Source organism: Neofelis nebulosa, chromosome 5, assembly GCF_028018385.1.
Source record: "Neofelis nebulosa isolate mNeoNeb1 chromosome 5, mNeoNeb1.pri, whole genome shotgun sequence".
Taxonomy (NCBI): Eukaryota; Metazoa; Chordata; class Mammalia; order Carnivora; family Felidae; genus Neofelis; species Neofelis nebulosa.
In genome coordinates, this window is record NC_080786.1 from 8,815,804 (window position 1) to 8,837,509 (window position 21,706).

The 21,706-nt window shown below is 37.6% G+C and overlaps 1 protein-coding gene across 3 annotated transcripts in view; it reads left to right on the top strand.

Annotated features, from left to right (window-relative positions):
• CTNNB1 (catenin beta 1) overlaps window positions 1-21,706 on the top strand; it is a 41,202-nt gene that overhangs the window by 8,524 nt on the left and 10,972 nt on the right. For all 3 annotated transcript variants that reach the window (XM_058729523.1, XM_058729525.1, XM_058729526.1), the window contains exons 2-6: window positions 19,563-19,623; window positions 20,055-20,282; window positions 20,497-20,750; window positions 20,876-21,114; window positions 21,203-21,404. In XM_058729523.1, the coding sequence (XP_058585506.1) occupies window positions 19,611-19,623; window positions 20,055-20,282; window positions 20,497-20,750; window positions 20,876-21,114; window positions 21,203-21,404 (936 nt within the window). In that variant the 5' untranslated portion in view covers window positions 19,563-19,610. The remainder of the gene's footprint in view (window positions 1-19,562; window positions 19,624-20,054; window positions 20,283-20,496; window positions 20,751-20,875; window positions 21,115-21,202; window positions 21,405-21,706) is intronic.

Here is a 21,706-nt window from a genome sequence, read left to right on the forward strand (position 1 = left end):
TTTTTGCACACATTTTACTACTAAACTGAGAGGTAGAGAAAGTGTCTCTGTTTTTCATTCACTTCTTAACCGTTATTTTCCAGAACTTCGATCTTTGACTCTCATGCCATCAAATTATACTACCCGCTACCCCTCTTTATTTCAGTCATCTACTGACTTCCTGGGGAGGTGTTGGGATATTTGAGAAGAGAAGAAAAAGTAAGGAGGGTCATCTCCCTCCTTCCTTGAACACTTTATTAGCTTGGCTCAGTGTCCTCTTTTATTTCTGTCATAATTCTTGGAGATATCAGTGTCCGTGTAGAGCAGTGCTACTCAAAATGTCGTCTGGTCTGAACTGTTTGTTACTAGTGAGGATTATGATAAGGGGTTTGTGCCAGAATATAAATCACCTCTGTCACTAAATTCACTGTTTAGTCCAGCTGACTTTTTTTGCAGCAAGTCTTCTTTGATAAAGGAAGCAGCATGTTGATTTATAATCTGGCACAGGCTCCTCATGGTGTCGTGGTCTGGCTCTTTGAGGAACACTGGTATAAAAGATGTTCTGGCCTATTCCTTTCTTTCTTCTCCTCCAGTGATCTCATTTTTCACTCTAATTCAACCACATGGTCCCATTGTCATATCCTAGAATGCTTCGTCTTATATTAATTACTACCCCCTCCCCAATCTCATTTCTTTTTTTTTTTTTAAGTTTATTCTGAGAGAGAGCAGGGGAGGGGCAGAGAGAGAGAGGGAGAGAGAGAGAGAGAGAGAGAGAGAGAGAGAGAATCCCAAGCAGGCTTAGTGCTGCCAGCACAGATCTGGATGTGGGGCCAAACTCTCTGAACCGTGAGATCATGACCTGAGCTAAAATCAAGAGTCAGGACACTTAACTGACTGGGCCAGGTGCCCCTCTGCAGTCTCATTTCAAGTGCCCCACTGCCTTACTCCTCTAGGAAATACTTGAATTCCAGCAGCCCTTCAGCCCCACCAGAACCTATAATCTATATCCATCTAACCTTTTTAGGGTCCCTCACCCTCACTTACACCCACCTGAGATTTCGTATTGAATCATAATCACTTTCTTATATACACTTTCAACAACTTTGTCTCTCCCTGGCTTCATCCCCAGTGGTCCCTAGTCTGTTAGTTCGCTCTCTTTTATGATTGCATCTTTCTTTTCCTCTAACATCCAACACCCTCTCCCCTATTCTTCCTCATCTAATACCCTTGCTTTCTATCTCACTAAGCATATTGAATGATTTAAAAAATTCCTGCATGCTCCTGTATCTGTGACTGCGCCTTTACCTTCTCCATCACTGGATGAACCGTAGTGTTCCAAGACAACCAGTTCATTTGTATACTAGATCTCGTTCCCTTCTTGGTCTCAAGAATATTATTACTCTTGTCAGTCTCCCTTCTCCTGCATCATTGGTTTTTCCTTCTGTGCTGGCTCTTCCCATGAGCACACAAACATGATATTGCTTATCTCATTTTAAAACAATTTTTTCTTCCTGTCTCCCCTTTTACCCATCACCCACACAAAATAGCTTGAAACAATTGCTTTTATTCACTCTCCCTTTCTTTTGAACCCATACCAGGAAATCACCATGTTATAAATTAACAGTCCTCATCTCATTTAATCTATGAGTAGCATTTGGCACAGTTGCTTGAAACACTTTTTTCTTTGGCTTCTAGGCTACGATGTCTGCTAGCAGGTTTTCTTCCTGCCTTGCTGGTGGTTCCTTCTTAGTCTCCTTTGGGTTTTCTGTTCTCTCTCTGATCTCTTTATTGATGTGACTGAGAGTTTAGTCTTAAGACTTATTTTTTGTTGTTTAAATACACTCTCTAGTCTCATAGCTTTAAACAGATGGCATTTAATCTGTTTGTTTCTGACTTCCAAATTTATATCCCTAGCTTGGGTTTCTCTCCTAAATTTTAGATTCTAATACCCAGCTATTTTGAAAAAAAATTTTGGGGTGTCTAAGAAGTATCACAGACTTAACTTTTCTAGAAATGAGCTCTCAATTTCCCCTAATGGCTGCTTCTCTTAGTTGTTTCTGAATGGAACCATATCCTTCCAGTTAACTCAGGCTTTTCTTTTTTTTTAATTTTTTTTATATATATATATATTATATATATTTATATATTTAACATATATATATATAATATATATATATTTATATATTTAACATATATATAATATATATATATTTATATATTTAACATATATATATATAATATATAATATATATATATAATATATATATATAGGACCTCAGGCAGGCAGGTTCCAGGCTCTGAGCTGTCAGCACAGAGCCTGACGTGGGGCTCAAACTCACAAACTGAGATCATGACCTGAGCTATAGTTGGATGGTCAACCGACTGAGCCACCCAGGCGACCCCCACCCCCCACTTCTTTAAAAAACATTTTTTAATGTTTATTTTTATTTTTGAGAGAGAGAGCGCCAGGTACTCAGACTTCTAATCATATTGTTCTTTTTCATTTTTTGGTGTTTGTTTATTTTGAGAGAGAGACAGAGACAGAGAACTGCCAGCAGGCTCCATGCCGTCAAAGCAGAGTGCAACACAGGGCTCGAACCCATGAATGGTGAGGTCATGATGTGAGCGGAAATCAGGAGTCGCACGCCTAACTGACTGAGCCTCCCAGGCAGCCCTAACCATATTGTTCTTGACTCCTGTTTCTCTAACACTCAGTATGGAAACCCTGTCTGTAAATCCTGTCTTTTCTCCCCTTTAACAATATCCAAAATCTAACCATTTCTTACTATAGCAGTACCGTTGTAATCATTTGCCTGGGTTACTGCAAAGGCTTCCTAACTGGTCTCCCTACTTACACCTTTGTTCTTCTAAAATATATCTTCAACACAGCAGCCAGAGGTAACCCTTACAAAGCAGTAGATATGTAACTTTTCTGTTCAGAAACCTCCAGGTGCTTACCATCTCATTCAGTAAAAGCACAAATCCCTCTGTGTCTACACTCTCTTTATCACTTACTACTTTTGTCTTCTTTATCTGTGCAGGATGTTATGTTTTTCCTCCAACTGGTCAAGCGTGATCCCATATCATGGCTCACTTCCTGATCTCCTTCAGGCTTTTTCTTGCTATGCTGTCTAAAATCACAGTCCTTCCCCATCTTCCTATCTCCTTTCTTGCTTTATGTTTCTCCATAGCCCTTGTCACTCTCTAACATAATATTTTGGTTTTTTTGATTGTTTGTTTTCTTTTTTCTTAGCCTACTAGAATGTAAACTCCAGAAAGACAGGGATTTTTGTCTGTGTCCTTCACTGCTTTCTTCCTCCCAGTGCCTAGAGTCATACTACATAATAGATGATCAGTAAATATCTGTTGAGTGAATCTTATCTCATTTAGATCATTCCCAGTAGCATACAGGTATATTCCAGACATTTGCAGAGATGGTTCCTTCTTGTCATTTATGGCTCATGTTTAGATACCACTTCTACATTGAGGTCTTTTCTGTTCGCTCATTTTAATTTTCTCATATTCTGTTCTTTTATTTGGTTTGTGGCACTTAATTATACTCTGAAATAACATTGTTTGCTTGTTTGTTCTTTCTTCCTCTCCTGATCTTGTCCTGATTTTATATCTCTGGTACTCAGAAGAATGTCTAGAAGTTATGGGTGCACAGTAAAGGTGTGTTGGCTGGGTGAATATTCTAGAAATGACACCCTTTGTTTTCCTCCGGCTAATGCTCCATTTATTTCTCTTCTCTATTTCATGATGTGTCCATACCCTATGGACATGTCTGCACTTTTCATCTCCCATTCCAGTTCATGCTCTGCTTTCATTATTCCAGCGAATATGCTCTGCTGAGGTCCTATTGGACCTTCATGTTGACCAACCTTGTGGATACTTTTTAGCTTTAGTCTTGCCGGACCACCTAGCATTTGGTATTATGTATGTATTTCTTTCTTCCTTCTGTAACACCTTCCTTCTACTCACCAGTAGAATTTTCTGTGGTGGTGGAAATGTTCTACGTCTATGTTGCCCGGTGTGGTAGCCACCAGCTACATGTGGCTCTAGAGCATTTGAATATGGCAATATGGAAAACTAAATTTTTTATGAAAGTAAATGTAAATGTAAATAACCGCATGTAACAAGTGGCTACCATATTGGACAGTGCAGTTCTAGAAACATTCTCCTCTTTTTTCCTACATTGCACTAAACTTAGTATCACAACTTAATTGCTCAACCCATATATGTAGGACTCTTCTTTTTTTTTTTTTTCTTTTTTTTTTTTTTTTTTAACGTTTATTTTTGAGACAGAGAGAGACAGAGCATGAACAGGGGAGAGGGTCAGAGAGAGAGGGAGACACAGAATCCGAAACAGGTTCCAGGCTCCGAGCTGTCAGCACAGACCCCGACGCGGGGCTCGAACTCACCGCGAGATCGTGACCTGAGCTGAAGTCGGCCGCCCAACCGACTGAGCCACCCAGGCGCCCCTGTAGGACTCTTCTTTAATTCCACTTATCCTACTTTAATTCCTCTCATTTATTAGAACTAGTCCATCAACAGTCTGTTGTTTCTACCTCCAAAGTATTTCTCCAGTGTAGCTATTTTTGTGCTTAGTGCTACGATCTGAGCTTAAGCTGCCACCATCTATTACCTGTACTATTTGCTATGGTTTCTTTACAGGTTCCCTTTTTTATTTCTTGTTCTCTTTCAGTTGTTTTCCCATATAACCAAAACCAGCTTTAAAAACTCCATGAGATCTTGTTATTAACCAGCTTATGACCTTTCGTGGACTTTCAGTGGCACTTAGGAAAAAGAAATGCATTCCTTAACCGAAGGCTAGACAGCCCTACACAGTCTGGCTATTTTCAGCCTCATCTCATTGCATCCACTCTTTCCCACTATAATTGAACCACTCTGGTCTCAAGGTTTAGTTCTTAAAGTGATTGGGTCTTCATGACTCTGGGCTTCTGTACATGTTATTTCTTGTTTCTGGAATGTTTCTGCTCTGTTCCTTACATGCTGGCTCTTTTGCATCCTTCTTCAAGTCTCAGCTTGAAAATTACCTTCAAGAAGGCTTTGTCCACTCTAAAACCTTCCATTTGTCCTTGTGTCATTCTACTCCCTTCTTCCACTTGTGACTTAGTTATATACACTTATCACTCTTTGTAATTGTTCATTCACTTATTGTCTCCCTTCCGGTCAAGGATACAAGGACCATATCTGCTTTAATTGCCACTGTATACCCAGAATCTATTACATGTCCTCGCGAGTAGCAGTTACATAAAAATTTGTTGAATAAATTTGTTAATAAATCTTTTTTTTTTAATATGAAATTTTTTGTCAAATTGGTTTCCATATAACAACCGGTGCTCATCCCAACAGGTGCCCTCCTCAATGCCCATCACCCACCCTTCTCTCCCTCCCACCACCCATCAACCCTCAGTTCTCAGTTTTTAAGAGTCTCTTATGTTTTGGCTCCCTCCCTCTCTAACCTTTTTTTTTTTTTTTTTTCTTTTCCCTCACCCATGGTCTTCTGTTAAGTTTCTCAGGATCCACATAAGAGTAAAAACATGTGGTATCTGTCTTTCTCTGTATGACTTATTTCACTTAGCATAACACTCCATTTCCATCCACGTTGCTACAAAAGGCCATATTTCATTCTTTCTCATTGCCACGTAGTATTTCATTGTGCATATAAACCACAATTTCTTTATCCATTCATCAGTTGATGGACATTAAGTCTCTTCCCATAATTTGGCTATTGTTGAGAGTGCTGCTATAAACATTGGGGTACAAGTGCCCCTATGCATCCAGCACTCAATAAATGAAATCTATGCATCCGTTGTATTCACGCCCTTGGTATTGCTATGTCCTTGAACTGTTGAGTAAATGAAGGAATTGTGGGAAAACTTGTGAAACAAAATGTTGATTAACAAATCGGCAAATTGAGAAAACAAAAAACAATATGCCAATGAGACATTGATATATACCTCCAGGTTATGACTCATTTACTGGTGTATTTTTGGACTTCGAACAGATTTAGAGCTATTATTCCTTGAAGGTTTTTTGTATTGAGATAATGAAAGTAGTCACATTTTGAAAATAAAAGCTTTCTAGCTCACTCTACCTTTTGTAATATTCTGCTATTCTTTCTAAATATAAGAGAGCCTCATGATTATGAAACTTTTTACTATGGTAAAGCTGTCAAAGGCAGCAAAAATGTCCTTCTGTTTGAGAGAGTAACATAAACTTAACATGTATGGTGGGGTATTGAAGGTTGCTAAAAGATTAAATAATTAGAATCTGTAGTGTCTTAATGAATAGATGCTTCTTTAGGAGCTGGTCCTGGGGTTACTCTGTGGAGTCACATTTGTTTTAATTTAATTTGAGTTACTGACTAATGTTATATATATAAAACATTATACATATAACATTGTTATGCATGTAACAGCATGTTATATATAATAGAATTGGATCATATTATTTGTCTATAGCTGTAGCCCTTCTTTGGGGGTATCAGTGTCAGCAACATGTATGACGCTTTAAACAAATTAAAAATTGCAATGCCAGGGTCCTATCCCAGTTCTACTGGGATAGAGAACCATGGGGATGGAGCAGAGTCCTCTTGTTTTTTAAATTTCCAGGTAAGAACCATTGGAAGGATCTGGTAGTCAGTTTAAAGGGTCCTTCAAACAAAGTTGGAGATCTTTATAGTAAAAAAAGATTTTTAAAGGTATGCATATATTGAGGCTTAATTCTGGTTTAATCCATACCCAGTCCTAATGGCCTGAATTGGTTTTCCCAAATAAATGGTCTTGTTGTGGCTTTCATATGTCATTTGGTCCAGTTTTGTTTTTTACACAATCTGTTTCTGAAGATACAGGCAAAAACTGTGTGTGACCTCTCAAGTAACCTGTTAACTCACTTAAAAACCCTTTCTGTTATGGGTCTTCACATTTAGGTTTAATGTACTTAATTAAAATGTAAACTCACTTGCCTTTGGTTTGTTGCCAGTGAAAGTATGTAATAAATAAATGAGGGGATGGTCAACTTCTGTCCTCCACCTGTTTCTGTATGGCCTGAGAACTAAGAATACGTTTTATATTTTTTAATGACTGATTAAAAAGTCAAGGATAAGATCTCTTGACATGTGAAATTATGGGAAATAGCAAATTTGCAATTTCCAGGAGTAAAGTTTTATTGAAGTACAGCCATGCTTGTTCATGTGTATATTGTCTGTGGTTGCTTTCACACTACAAGAGAATTGAGTAGCTGTGACAAAGTTTTTTATTTTAATTTTTATTGTTGTTGACACACAGTGTTGTATTAATTTCATGTGTACCACATAGTGATTTCACTGCTCATCATGATAAATAGTTGCCACTTATCACTATACAACGCTATTACAATATTATTGACTGTGTTCCCAATGTCGTACTTTTCATCTCTGACGTATCTGTCTTATGACTGGGAGTTTGTACCTCTGAATCCCCTTCACCTATTTCACCCATTCCCCCACCTCTTCACTGTGGGAACCACTAGTTCTCTGTATTTATGAGTCTTTCTGGCTTTTTGTTCTTTTTTTTTTTTTAGATTCCACATACAAGTGAAATCATATGGTATTTATTTTTCTTTATCTGACTTCACTTAACATAATAATACCCTCTAGGGCCATCCATGTTGTCATGAATGGCAAGATTCCTTTTTTTTTTTGTGGCTGAGTGGTATCCCATTGTGTATATGTATACCACATCTTCTTTATCCATTCATCTGTGGATGAACATTTAGGTTGCTTCCATATCTTGGCTATTATAAATAATGCTGCAGTAAACATGGGGTGCATATATCTTTTCCAATTAGTGTTTTTGGTTTTTTTTTTTTTTGGGTACACACCTAGTTGTGGAGTTACTGGATCATATAGTATTTCTATTTTTCATTTTTTGAGGAACCTCCATACTGTTTTTCTACAGTGGTTCCACCAATTTCCACTCTCACTGACAGTGCACAAGGATTCTCTTTTCTTCACATCCTTGCTAGCTCTTGTTACTTCTTGTCATTTTGATATTAGCCATTCTGAGTTGTGTGAGGTGATATCACATTGTGGTTTTGATTTGCATTTCCCTGATGATTAGTGGTGTTGAGCATCTTTTCATGTGTCTTTTGGCCATCTATAGGTCTTCTTTTGAAAAATGTTTATTCAGGTTCTCTGTCCAGTTTTAATTGGATCGTTTGGGTGTTTTGGTGTTGAGTTGTATAAGATGCTAACCCTTTATCAGTATATCATTTGCAGGTACCTTCTTCCATTCATTATGTTGCCTTTTCATTTTGTTGATGGTTTCCTTTGCTGTGCAAAGCTTTTTATTTTGGTGTACTCCCATCTTATGGCCCACAAAGCCTAAAGTAATTACTGTCTGGCCCTTTACAGAACAAGTTTGTTGACCTCTGTTTCAGATGAGATATGTTCTTTCATAAATGAATATTTCATGTTTCTAAAGGAATTTAAGAAGTCTCCTAGGTTATACATAATTGTTTGTTGGCTATCTAAGCCTTTGTATTACATTTTATTCTACTGTCTAGTTTTTGAACATCTTTCTTATTGGCACATTTAGTCTGCCAAATACCTAAAAGCTTATTACATGCTAAGCACTTTGGATACAGTGTGAAACTAAAGGGCCCCAGCCCTCACAGGGTTCACACATTGAACTTTTTTTCTTATTTTTTAAAGGTCTGTGTGCTGGTATGGTGGAAAAGGGAGACTACTACAAGTGAAAAAGAGGAAGGTTATTGCTGAGGGATAGAAAGCATTGCATTAAATAAATTACTCCTAGAAGTCATTGACTTCCTGCCATTAATTCTTCCTATAGTCAGAGCCTAGAGATCAACATGTAGAAATTCTCTCGAAATAACTCTTCCATCTCCTTGGCATGATATACTCGTGTGTTTGATTGCATTTTCTTGTCAGCAGTAGTGCTGTCTGGCTAGGCACATAGTCAAAGTATGAAGTATATAGTGATTCACATCTTAGATTGATCTTTTTCTGTAGTCGCTGTTCAAAGAATATAGTTCTTTTTGTTAACCTTTCTCTTGAATTGATCTGTAACATTGTTAAATACTAATTGTCTTTAACTTTGGGGTGCGAGTGGGATATGTGATTTGATTAAAAGGGCACATGACTCTGAGCTTAAATGTAAGACCTGGATTTCAATTTTAACGGAGCAACTGTACTCATATTAATGGCTGCTAGTCAGACTTTTAATCTAATAATTTGGGGAATGTTGTCTACTTACAAGGTTGCTGGGAAAATTCAATGAAATAACATTAGGCTCAGAACTAAAGTTACTAAGCATTTAATGATGGTACATTGTTAAATACATCAAGGGCAAAATTAGATGTTTACCTGATATTACGAGGCTGCATCCTCAAATTATGCTGTAAAATGTATTATTTGAAATAAGTCCACTAAACTGGCGCATTATGTTGTGATGCAGTTGATTCTTAGAATAGTACCACTTTAGTAGAACAAGAAATGAATGAAAATCTCTATGAAATTACTAAAAAATAGGAAAACTATTGATATAATTAAATAAAATGTTATTTGTCTAAGTATTTAAAAACTGCAGTGAGTTTGATCTCCTTGCATTTGGAAAACATTATTATCCAAAGAATATGTCCTTTTTTTTTTTTTTTTTAAAGCAATTTGTTCTTGCCTTGAGGTACTAAATGGTTGCTGAGAAGTTACCATCTTTCCTTTGCAGAAAGTCTATTTTATGGGCCACTTAGCTTTTATGCTTAGAAACATTTCCTTAATGCTGTGTATCACTGGTTAACACACATTGGGGCTAAATGATTTATTTTCTTGGAGACGTATAATTATTTTAAAGCTTATTTATTTTGAAAGAGAGAGAGTACGTGTGCGCGCACGTGCACGGGAGCAGATGAGGGACAGAGAGGGAGGGAGGGAGGGAGAGTCCGTGAAGAGCCTGATTCAGGGCTCCATCTCACAAAATCCATGAGCTGAAATAGGACGCTCAACCAACTGAGTCACCCAGGCACTGTGGAAAAGTATCATTTCTAATACTAATGTATTTAAAAAAATTCTTTTAATGTTTATTTTTGAGAGAGAGACAGTATGAGCGGGGGAGAGAGAGAGAGAGAGAGAGAGAGAGAGAGAGAGAATGAGAATGAATGAATCTGAAGCAGGCTCCAGGCTCTGAGCCCATGCGGGACTCAAACTCACAAGCTGTGAGATCATGACCTATGCGGAAGTCAGATGCTTAACTGACTGAGCTACCCAGGTGCCCCAGGTACGAATGTATTTTTTACATGCATTTAATTCTGGGAATGTATGCAAAAATGTCATAAAATGTGCAGATGCTTTGCATATTAGATATGTGGGGGTTTTTTCTGTGTCTTTTTTCATTCATTTTAAAGGCTACATAGTTATCCACTACTGCATCTCACCTGGATGATTTACCACTTACAGTAGCTTCCTTATTGGTGTCCCTGCTTTTCTTTTGGCCTCTCACCATCTTTTTTTCCATACACACACTTAGAATGAACTCTGAAAAGACTACATCATAGTACATGTGTACCTCTAGTGGCTTCCTAGTGCACTTTGGATTTTATTCTATATCCTTGTTGATCTGGTCCTTTCTCTTTTCATAGTTCCCTGATTTCTTGTTACACTGGTGACTTTTTAGTACCTTTACCAAACAGCTCATACCTTCCTTTCCACTTTTTTTCTGCATGAAGTGTTCTGCCCCATCTTAAGCTGGCTGGTTCCTCCTCTGCTCAAAGGTTCCTGTCATCCCATGCTTACCTAGAATAGCCCTTCTCCACCATTCACTCTCTTCTCACCTTGTTTATTTCTTTCACAGAAGTTCTCTTTAAATTGTTTTGTTTTTATTGCTTAACTTTCTAGTAGCAGAATCCACACTTTACTGGATGTACGAGCTTGAGTCTCAGACTCTGGTATTCACTCTTACTGCAATGCCAGTAACATGAAAGGTGTTACATGTTTGTTCGGCGAGTGTATAAATTATTGTTCATTCATTGCCTTGTTGAGCATTTGGGTAATTTCCAGTTTTTTTCTATGAATGCTTCATTGTGCAGACCTCTTGGCATTCTTCTGTGAATATTGCTACAAATTATGTTTCTATTATAAAAATGGAATTTTAAAGTCAGAGGGTATTTACACATATTTAATGGGTAGTGCCAACCTACCCTCCAAAAAGTTTCTGGTAGTTTAACTACAGTTGATTCTTGAATAATGTGGGGATTAGGGGCACCAGTTCCCATGTAGTCCAAAGTCTGCATAAAACTTTGACTCCTCCAAAACTTAATGGCTAGTAGCCTACTGTTGATAGAGAAAAAAGCCTTAGCAATAGCATAAACAGGATTAAAACATTTTTGTGTGTGTGTTGTATGTATTAAGTACTGTATCCTTACCATAAAGTAAGCTAGAGAAAAGAAAATGTTAAAATCATAAGGGAAAATACATTTATTATAGTACTGTACTATAAAAAAACAAAACCAAATGTATACAAGAAACAAGTGTTGACCAGGATGTGGAGAAAAAGGAACCCTCTTACACTGTTGGTGGGAATGCAAATTGGTGCAGCCACTGTGGGAAACAGTATGGAGGTTTCTCAAAAAATTTGAAGTAGAATTACCCTGTGATCCAGTAATTCCACTACTGGATCTGTACCCAAAGAATACAGAAACACTAATTTGAAAAGATACATGCACCCTTACGTTTATTGCAGCATTATTTACAATACCTAAAGTATGGAAGCAGCCTAAGTGTCCATCGATAGATGAATGGATAAAGAAGAGATAGTGGGTTGTGCGTATGTATCTATACCTATACCTATACCTATACATCTATATTTATGTCAGATCCATAAGGATATAGAATAAAATCCAAAGTGCACTAGGAAGCCACTATAGGTGCATGTACTATGATTTAGGCTTTTCAGAGTTCACTCTAGTGTGTGTTTGGAAAAAAAAAGATGGTGAGGGGGCCAAAAGTATACACACACACACACACACACACACACACACACAGTGGAATATTATTTAACCATAACAAGGAATGAAGTCTTGCCATTTGCAACAACATGAACAGAGCTAGACAGCATGATGTTAAGTGAAATAAATCTGTCGAAGACAAGTAACGTATGATTCCACTCATATGGAACTTAAAAAGCAAAACATGAGCAAAGGAAAAAAGAGAGGCAAAACAAGAAACACTCTTAACTGAGAACAAACTGAGGGTTGAATGGGAGGTGGGGGAGAGGAGAAAGTGGGTGATGGGCATTGAGGAGGGCACTTGTTGGGATCAGCACTGGGTGTTGTATGGAAACCAATTTGACAATAAATTCTATTAAAACAAGAAAAAGAAACAGACTCAACTATAAAGAACAAACTGATGGCTACCAAAGGGAGGTGCGTGCGTGGGGTTGAAATTAGGGATGGGGATTAAAGAGTATACTTAATCATGATGAAAAAAAAATCACGTACAAGTGCAGCCGCGCATTTCGAATCCTTGTTCAAGGGTCAACTGTATCGTCTTAGCCGTCGATATTATTAATCATTTAAATCTGCTGGGCTGATATGCAAAAAATAAATGAGTTTAAATTCTTTTGTGTGTATTTATTGCTTACTTTGTATTTTTCCTTTGAAATGATGGTTTCTGCCCTTTCCCTGATGTTTTTTTTATTGATTTGTCTTTAGTTCTCTGTGTACCAAGGATATTAGCTAGCCTTAACTAAGAGAAAACCAACAATATCTTTATATAGTACAAAATGATTTTCCAGCCAAGAAAAAAATAATTACATTTAATCTTGTATGTACTTTGTTTTTATTGTTGCTTTTATACATGAGATCTTTTTGTGATTATGATTTTCTAACCTATTTGTACATAGGAAAGTAGTTTGTACATAATGGTCACTTTTTATTAACAATTCAGTTTAACCGTGAACTGTTTTCTGTGCAGTATTATCACTGTGTAACTTAAAAGAGTTGTAAAAGTGTCTCTAGAATGTTAACAAAGAATGTCCTCAGTTTAAAAGGATTTTGCTAATCATCATTTTATGAACTTAAGAGGAACAGGATTTTCAGTTTCAAGATGTAGTGGAAACAGATCCTCCCACATAGCTGCAGTCTCTAGCCTCTGAAATAGATTTGTAGCCTGTTGAGCTACTGTGACTGCTGCCTCTTCAAGGAGACGGGAGTATTTTATCCTCACTTTTGGTACTTGACTTGTAAGGTTTGGCTGGTTTGACAGAAGTGTACATGAAATATTTGTGTCTTTTATGGATAGTTCCATTTCAGTTGTTTGAAAAGGTACAAAGATTTTCTTATATTTTAAAATCACATTTGGGGTTTAAATTACTTTACCTGAGATGCTGATGTAGAACTATTTCCTTATTTTCAGTCAGTTATTCTTGCTGCGCACAGTATAGAGAATAATGTAACAAACAGCCATGCACTCATGGGTGGCCTAGATATTAAGAGGTGTGTGTAATTTTGCTGTATTTATCTTAAAAAAATGCCAAAGAGTTGAAGCCATCTTTAATACCCTTCTTTCTTGATTCCCTTTGTGCCCAGGTGTTTAGAAGCTGGCATGTAATCTTTGTACTTTTACCACATAAACAGTATTAAACATTTTGTTTAACTTAGCGAGCATAAAATTATATTTGGAAATTATAAAAATGTGCCTGTGTAGATAGATAAAGCCTGTTTATTGTGTACTTTGAAATAACTGTGTTTTAAAATATCAGTGTTTTCAGTTGCTTAGAGTACTGTAGGCTGAAGAAAAATCATCTGCTTTTTGTAGTGACTTGATCTTAGAGTGAATAAAGTAAAAGTTTGTTTTAAAACATTCTCTTTTTTTTTTCCTCTGGAGTATCAAGACTATTTTAGGATTATGTTACTGACCAGAGATTATGTATGAAGGTACTCATTGGTGACAGTAAGGATATATCATAAGTGTAAAGGATATTACCATTATCACATTATTTTAAGTAGTGAAATCATACTCTCAGACACACATGATAGGCCTAAATATGCTGTATCAGTGATTATTCAAGGAACTTCTTATATATAACATATACATGTACCCTATGAAAATATAAAAGGACTACCTCTAGAATCTGGCAAGGGGCACATGAGTGGCTCAGTTGACTGAGCATCTAACTCTTGATTTTGGTTCAGGTCATAGTCTTGTGGTTTGTGAGTTTGAGCCCTGCATTGGACTCTGTGCTGACAGTGTGGAGCATGCTTGGGATTCTCTCTCTCTGTCTCTCTCTCTCTCTCTCTCTCAAAATTAAAAAAACATTTTTAAAGAATCTGGCAAGCCAAGAAGGCTGTACACGTGGCAAAAAAAGTTTTTTTTGAGTAATCTCAGAATTTAGAGAAACAGGGTGGGGTAATGTGTATATTACATGGGAGGACATAGCTGCTACAGGATGTCCTGAGGTAACAGTTGATGCTGCTCCACCGGTAGGCTGGCCCGGCCTCTCATATGGGGCCTTCTCTGAAAATTGTATCAGTTTGTGCTCCATCAGTCTTTTGGAGCTGTGTATCAGAGGCCCTAAAAGTTTTTACCCTTTTAGCAGTCCTCATGTGGAAGGGAAGTGGAAGAAGCTAAAGAGAACTATTTATATGCAAACGTGTTTGTTCAGCATTGTTTGAGTAGCAAACTAAATGGGGGAGGACAAACTAAATATTCAAGAATGGGAGATTTGGCTAATTATAGTACAGATATATGATACAAATGAAAACACTTTTAGGCATCTACAATAAGGAATAAGGAGTTGATTTCTATATATACATGCATATATATACATACATAGTGTCTACAGTAAGGAATAAATTGATTTATATGTGTGTGTGTGTGTGTGTGTGTGTGTGTACCCTTTTTAAGTTTATTTATGGGGGGCAGGAGGAAGGGGAAGAGAGGGAGAGAGAATCTCATACAGATTCTGCTCTGTCAACACAGAGCCCGATGCGTGGGGCTCGATCCCATGAACCGTGAGATAATGACCTGAGCTGAAGTCAAGAATCAGACGCTTAACTGACTGAGCCACCCACACGCTTCTGATATTTATATTTTTATAATAAAAGCATACTTAATAGTAAATTTAATAAAATACCGAATATACCAAAATGTCATTAATTGTGGGAACGACAAAGAAAAATATTTTACACTAAGCATATATTACTTTATAGGTAGGGTAGAAGATAGAGAAGACCATAAAATGAAGGAAGGAAAGCGATCATTTGGGAAGTGTCCTAATTTTTCCCAGTTCATAGTTCTTCCAATAGCCATTTTACACCTATGTATTTAAAGTAATAGCAAGGGCATCAATATTAGGAATTTTGGAGGAGCAAAAGTGTCACTAGGTATTTATATTTTATTGACCAGTGTAGGAAGACTCCTCTCAGAATATACACAGACACAGCTGAGGAGTAAAAGTAGAGAAGTAACTAGATTGAGTTGTGATTTAAAACTGTTAGTGATAAGGGGCGCCTGGGTGGCTCAGTGGGTTAAGTGTCCAGCTTCAGCTCTGGTCATGATCTCAACCGCTTGTGGGTTCAAGACCTGCGCCGGGCTGTGTGCTGACAGCTCAGAGCCTGGAACCTGCTTCAGATTCTGTGTCTCCCTCTCTCGGCCCCTCTCCTGCTCACGCTCTCTTTCTGTCAAAAATAAATAAATGTTAAAAAAAAAAAAAAATTAGTGATACATGAAAAGTGCCTAAACAGAAGATTTGAGGAGAGTATAAATTTTGTGAATGGCAAGATATTAGTAATGACAAGAAAAATGCGTATGTATGTGCTTTTAGACTTACAAAACAAATTTTACTTAGAAATGTTTTTAATCCTTGAGGATTTTTTTTATAAGTTTATCGTGCTCCTGAAATAGAGTTGGGTTTTCTTACTTTAAAACAGAGTAAGTGACTGGTTTTTGTTCTTTTAGTACAGGTTATTGGAAAGTGAATTGTTAGCATGAATGGCCAGTATAAAACTGGTTTTATAATAGATCTGCTTTATTTTTATATAGCAAAGTTACTCCTAGTTAGTAATACTCAAATTTTATGAAATCTAGGGTAATTAAGATAATTTGTCCTAATAGGAACTGGAGAAGTAAACTTCAGCGTGAGACCTATATCATGTCCAGAATTCTCACATCGACTTTGACAGAAGGCCATTTAAAGTACACAGGGTGAAGTAGAGGCTCCAATTCACTCACTGTGAACTGGAGTAGCAGCCAGTAAGGCTAATCTTCTATAGTAATGTTTTGGTATGCAAGAAAATATCCTTACTTTTCATAGCCACCTGATGAACTACTACTAGTAATAATAATGTATATAGTTTACTTTAAAATTATTCTGTGGGTGGGCACAAATACTGCCTGATGTTAACAGTTGTTAAGTATAGGTAACGTGGGTGTTCATTATACAGTTGTGTCTACTCTCCTGCGTATTTGAAAATTTTCCTAATAAAAAAGAAAAACCTAGAATGCTTAAGTAGTCCTATTAAAAAAGTTGAAGGAAAAATTACTCATAGTAACACTTTGGATAAGATATGGATCAGAATGAACTTTTCACCTAGATAGAAATTATTGTATATAAAGAGTGTATATTTTTTTCTAAATTTTTACAGATTTTAAATCAGAAGTAGCAAGATAAATTTTGAGGTATTCTTTACAAATTATATAACTGGAAAGAACATATGTTTAACAAAAAGAAAAAATAAAAGGGTGCATGCGTCCATTACCTCACTAAACTGGATAAATTGGCGATCCTGGCAACCCTCTTTCTTTGTCAAGGTACCACTTGGTGGGGACGAAGCTGGCAGGACACAGAGCATCCTAATGTGTTCTGTAGTTTGTGATCACTGCATTTGGGACTTCTAGTACTTCGTAACTTGTTAGCATTATCCTCCCTTTATCTTGAGTTGGTATTAATGGGCTTTTCCCCATTTTTGTTTCTCCTGATTCTTTTTGAAATGCCTATTAGTTGGAGCTCTGATCCCCTAGATGATCGTCTTGTTTCTTCTATTTTGTATTTTGAATATCTTTCTCCTTTATGTTCTAGGAGTTTTTCTCAACTTTGGTTACCTAGTGAGCTTTTAATTTATTATCTCCAATCTTTATGAGGGTAGTAAATTGAAACATTCTGTTTCCTTCTCCCCACCCTTACCCCTATTTTAAAATCCTGTGTTTCTCTGGAGTCCGCGTTTTTTTCTGTTACTTCTTTCTTGAACTTTTTCCTTTGCTCTTGAAGGCTTTCCAGATGTGTTTGGTAAGCTTTGGTTGATTGGGAGCTTTAGGATTGGACCCCTAATGATTGACAGGGTGTAGTGGAGGGAGCCAATCCTTGGGCTGAAAGTTCTGTCCAGAGGAAGAATGAGGAAGGCTTTCCTTTTGGGCAGGACTCTGGCCTAGATCTCTTTGGACAGTATATTCAGTTTCTTTAGTGAATAGTTCTCATAGTTTGGTAAATTTGGATTCGTCTGCAGTGTAATGTAGGAGGTGAGTTGATATATACTGTTGCTTATGTAGATCCCCATTTTCATTCCTATTTTTTACTTCTCAACCTGCTGGATTGATACTTGGCCTCCTTTACGACGTAGGATTGTAGACTCACTGTTACATATGCTGCATAAATTTTAAAGTATATAAAAATAATAGTATTGAGGAATCCTCAACATACAAATAGATATTTAAGTTTGGAGTATGAACTTGCTTTGTCCATAAAATCATTATAAATTGTGGTCAAACTACAGGTCATCCCATATAAACAGATTTTACACAATAACATGGCTAAATATTTTGCCTTTGCATCAACAAGGAAACAATACTGCAAATATTTTTTTCCTTGAAGCCATGTACACTTGAACGTTGAACAACACCGACCCCCTACACAGTCAAAAATCTGTGAATAACTTTTGACTTGCCAAAAACTTAACTACTGGTAGTAGCTTTTTTTTGGACCAGAAGCCTTACCAGTAACTATACAGCTGATTTACACATATTTTGTATGTGTATTATAGTGACTAGTTGGTTTCTGAGCCCTGTGGCATGGGCCAAAGGAAGAGCCCAATGTAGAACTTGTTTTAAGTTGCCTTTCCCGGAAATAAACTGCAAACTGGAGTGGAGAACTCAGTTTCCAGAGAGGTGGAAAAATGTAAGCTAAAACACAGCATCAGTGAACAGAACCCTTGGGTATTTCTCAGTGTGGTCTGTAGATTGCTTGTGCATCCTAGAATATTCATTAAAAATTCAGGTTTCTATGCCCCACTCTAGTCCTATTGAATCAAAACATTGAACACACATAATCCTGCTTAGTATCTTAAAAGATTTCATACTGACAGGAATCACCTTCATTTTCTGTCCTTCATTTTGCCTTGTACAAAGATTGTCAGTTGTTTCTACCGTGAAACTAAAACAGTTGTATCCACAGCTCTTGTCATCTTTACGTGTCAAGTGACCTTTGTGGTTATAAAAATCTAGTACTGGAAGAGCAATTTTAGGAATAATTAACACATGCTTCCTTTACATAGAGCAAATAGGACTTTAGACGGTAGTTTCCAACTTTCATTAAACATATTTAAACTCTGTTTTACGGTGATAGGATACACAGTTCACACGCAAATATTTTAGTCCATATCTTTACGTGTTGGTAAACCATTATGTTAATTTGTAGTGCAAGATAAATTTGTTTAGGGGAATACTGTGTAATAAAGGAAGTTTTGTTTTTAGGAATATCTAGTGGCCATGAGCCTTCAAACGGTTCTCATTTGCAACTAGTTTCCTATGTGATTCAGTGTTTTCCTGAATGTTACACAGTAAAGCCAAAATGCAAAGATGCTAAGATTTTTATGTATATGATTAAGTTTTTCATACTGATAAAACATTACTCCAGTGAGTAATACTTCTGTTTATAATACATCATTGCTATAAATTTGAACTAGAAAAAATTTACTAAAAAGATTCTTTTTGTGTTGCAAACTTTCATTTGAAAAGTAATTTTACTTCTTAGTAAAAGATCTAAAGTCCAGTGTTCTGATCCATTTGCTTTATAAAGGTATTTTATATGGCATTGTATTGTATCAGTAAAGAAAAACCATTTAATGAAAATTTGGTCTTTTTTAAAACCACTGTCCAAAAAGGTCTATGAGTTTTTCAGTGAAAGAAGTTAAAAAGGGAGAACGCTTTTGGGAACTCAAGGAGGAATTGATTTTGAATACTTTTTTTTCCCCACCTTGGCTTTCACTATAAATTTTCTTCATCCGCATCAATAATTGTGCTTTTTGACATCCTGAATAACTATAATTTGTATTCCTACTTAAAAAGAGGTGCTTGTTAAAAAGGAGTTTTTACTTGGAGTTTTCAACAATGCTGGAGCTGTGGCTGAGGTGTATAGAGGAGACCTTGGGGTTTGGGTTTCACGATCACATGGTAAAAGGGGTGGCGGCTATTTATGGATGTGGTCCGTAATATTTATCAGCCCATCGTAGTGGCTTAAAAATGTTAAAAACAAGCAAATTTTAAATCCTAATGACTTGATTAACTCTTTTAGGGTATCTGAAGCACACCATACACCGGTTTTGCAAATCCCGTGTGGGCAATGGCTACCCAAGGTTTGTATCACAAGTCTTTAGTTACTGAATTGGGGCTCTGCTTCATTGCCATTAACCCAGTCTGGCTCAGATCCCCTGCTTTACTCTCTCCCTGCTTACTTGTCAGGCTACCTTTCGCTCCATTTTCTGCTCACTCCTCCTAATGGCTTGGTGAAATAGCAAACAAGCCACCAGCAGGAATCTAGTCTGGATGACTGCTTCTGGAGCCTGGATGCAGTAGCATTCTTCCACTAATTCAGTGAGTAACTGTTAGGTGGTTCCCTAAGAGTGTAGATATTTCCTCACTGAGCTAATCCTGGCTATCATTGTTATTCTTGGCTGTCTTCCACATTTGACTATTTCTAACAACATTTCAGTGGGTCGTATCCCAGATCTTTTAATGAAGATAACATTTCCTTGGCAGTAATGCGAATGCTGTTGGATTTTTCTAGCTGATCTGATGGAACTGGACATGGCCATGGAGCCAGACAGAAAAGCAGCTGTCAGTCACTGGCAGCAACAGTCTTACCTGGACTCTGGAATCCATTCTGGCGCCACCACCACAGCCCCTTCTCTGAGTGGTAAAGGCAATCCTGAGGAAGAGGATGTGGATACCACCCAAGTCCTGTACGAGTGGGAACAGGGGTTTTCTCAGTCCTTCACTCAAGAACAAGTGGCTGGTAAGGGTGTTACATTACTGCCTTACTGAAAGTCAGAATGCAGTTTTGAGAATTCTTCTTACAGAAGTTGGTGTGTAACAGTTTAAGTGGTGTCAAGAAAGGGGGGCGGTGGCAGTGTTACCTTTAGGTAACATTTCGGTAATACATTTGGCGTAGCATGTGTTCAGCACAGTGCTGAATTGGGAATAACGGGTGTTGAATTTACCTTTTCCAGATATCGATGGTCAGTATGCGATGACACGAGCTCAGAGAGTGCGAGCTGCTATGTTCCCTGAGACTTTAGACGAGGGCATGCAGATCCCATCCACACAATTCGATGCTGCTCACCCTACTAACGTCCAGCGTTTGGCTGAACCATCACAGATGCTGAAACACGCAGTTGTAAATTTGATTAACTATCAAGATGATGCCGAACTTGCCACACGTGCAATCCCCGAACTGACAAAACTGCTAAACGATGAGGACCAGGTCAGTAATGACGAGGCTGGCTCGCGATCTGCTTTGAAGGAAACTCTCCAGGAAGGAGCCTGAAAATAGCCATCCAGTGTCAGTATTGAAAACCAATGATGTCTCTTAATTCCCGTACGTTATAGGTGGTGGTTAATAAGGCTGCAGTTATGGTCCATCAGCTTTCGAAAAAGGAAGCTTCCAGACACGCCATCATGCGTTCTCCTCAGATGGTGTCTGCCATCGTACGCACCATGCAGAATACGAACGACGTGGAGACAGCTCGCTGTACTGCTGGCACCTTGCACAATCTTTCTCATCACCGTGAGGGCTTGCTGGCCATCTTTAAGTCTGGGGGCATCCCCGCCCTGGTGAAGATGCTTGGGTAAGAAAACATGGTCAGAAGGCTCACAGCTAAGAAGGAGAAGAGTGCCATCACTGCATTTCTGATGTGACTTTTTTCTTCTTCCCAGGTCACCAGTGGATTCTGTATTATTTTATGCCATTACAACTCTCCACAACCTTTTATTGCATCAAGAAGGAGCTAAAATGGCAGTGCGTTTAGCTGGTGGGCTGCAGAAAATGGTTGCCTTGCTCAACAAAACAAATGTTAAATTCTTGGCTATTACGACAGACTGCCTTCAGATTTTGGCTTACGGCAACCAAGAAAGCAAGGTAAAAGAATTTTTCTGAATGTGGTTGTCATGGAACATTGGGAACCCCAATGTCATGTCCTTCTGTGGACTCTAGCGAATTCTTTGTATGCCTCACCCTTTGTGTGTATCCTTAAAAAAAGTTAGACATCTTTTTTTCTATAAACGTTTGTATGTATCAAGCTAGGTGTTGGGGATGTAGTGGGCAAACTCCTCTCAGAACTTTGATTCTTAGGTGGGAGATAGGCACTGAAATGATATAATTACTATTTAAGAGGAGCAATGAGAGCATATAAGTGAACCAAACCCTGTTTTGAAAGTTCA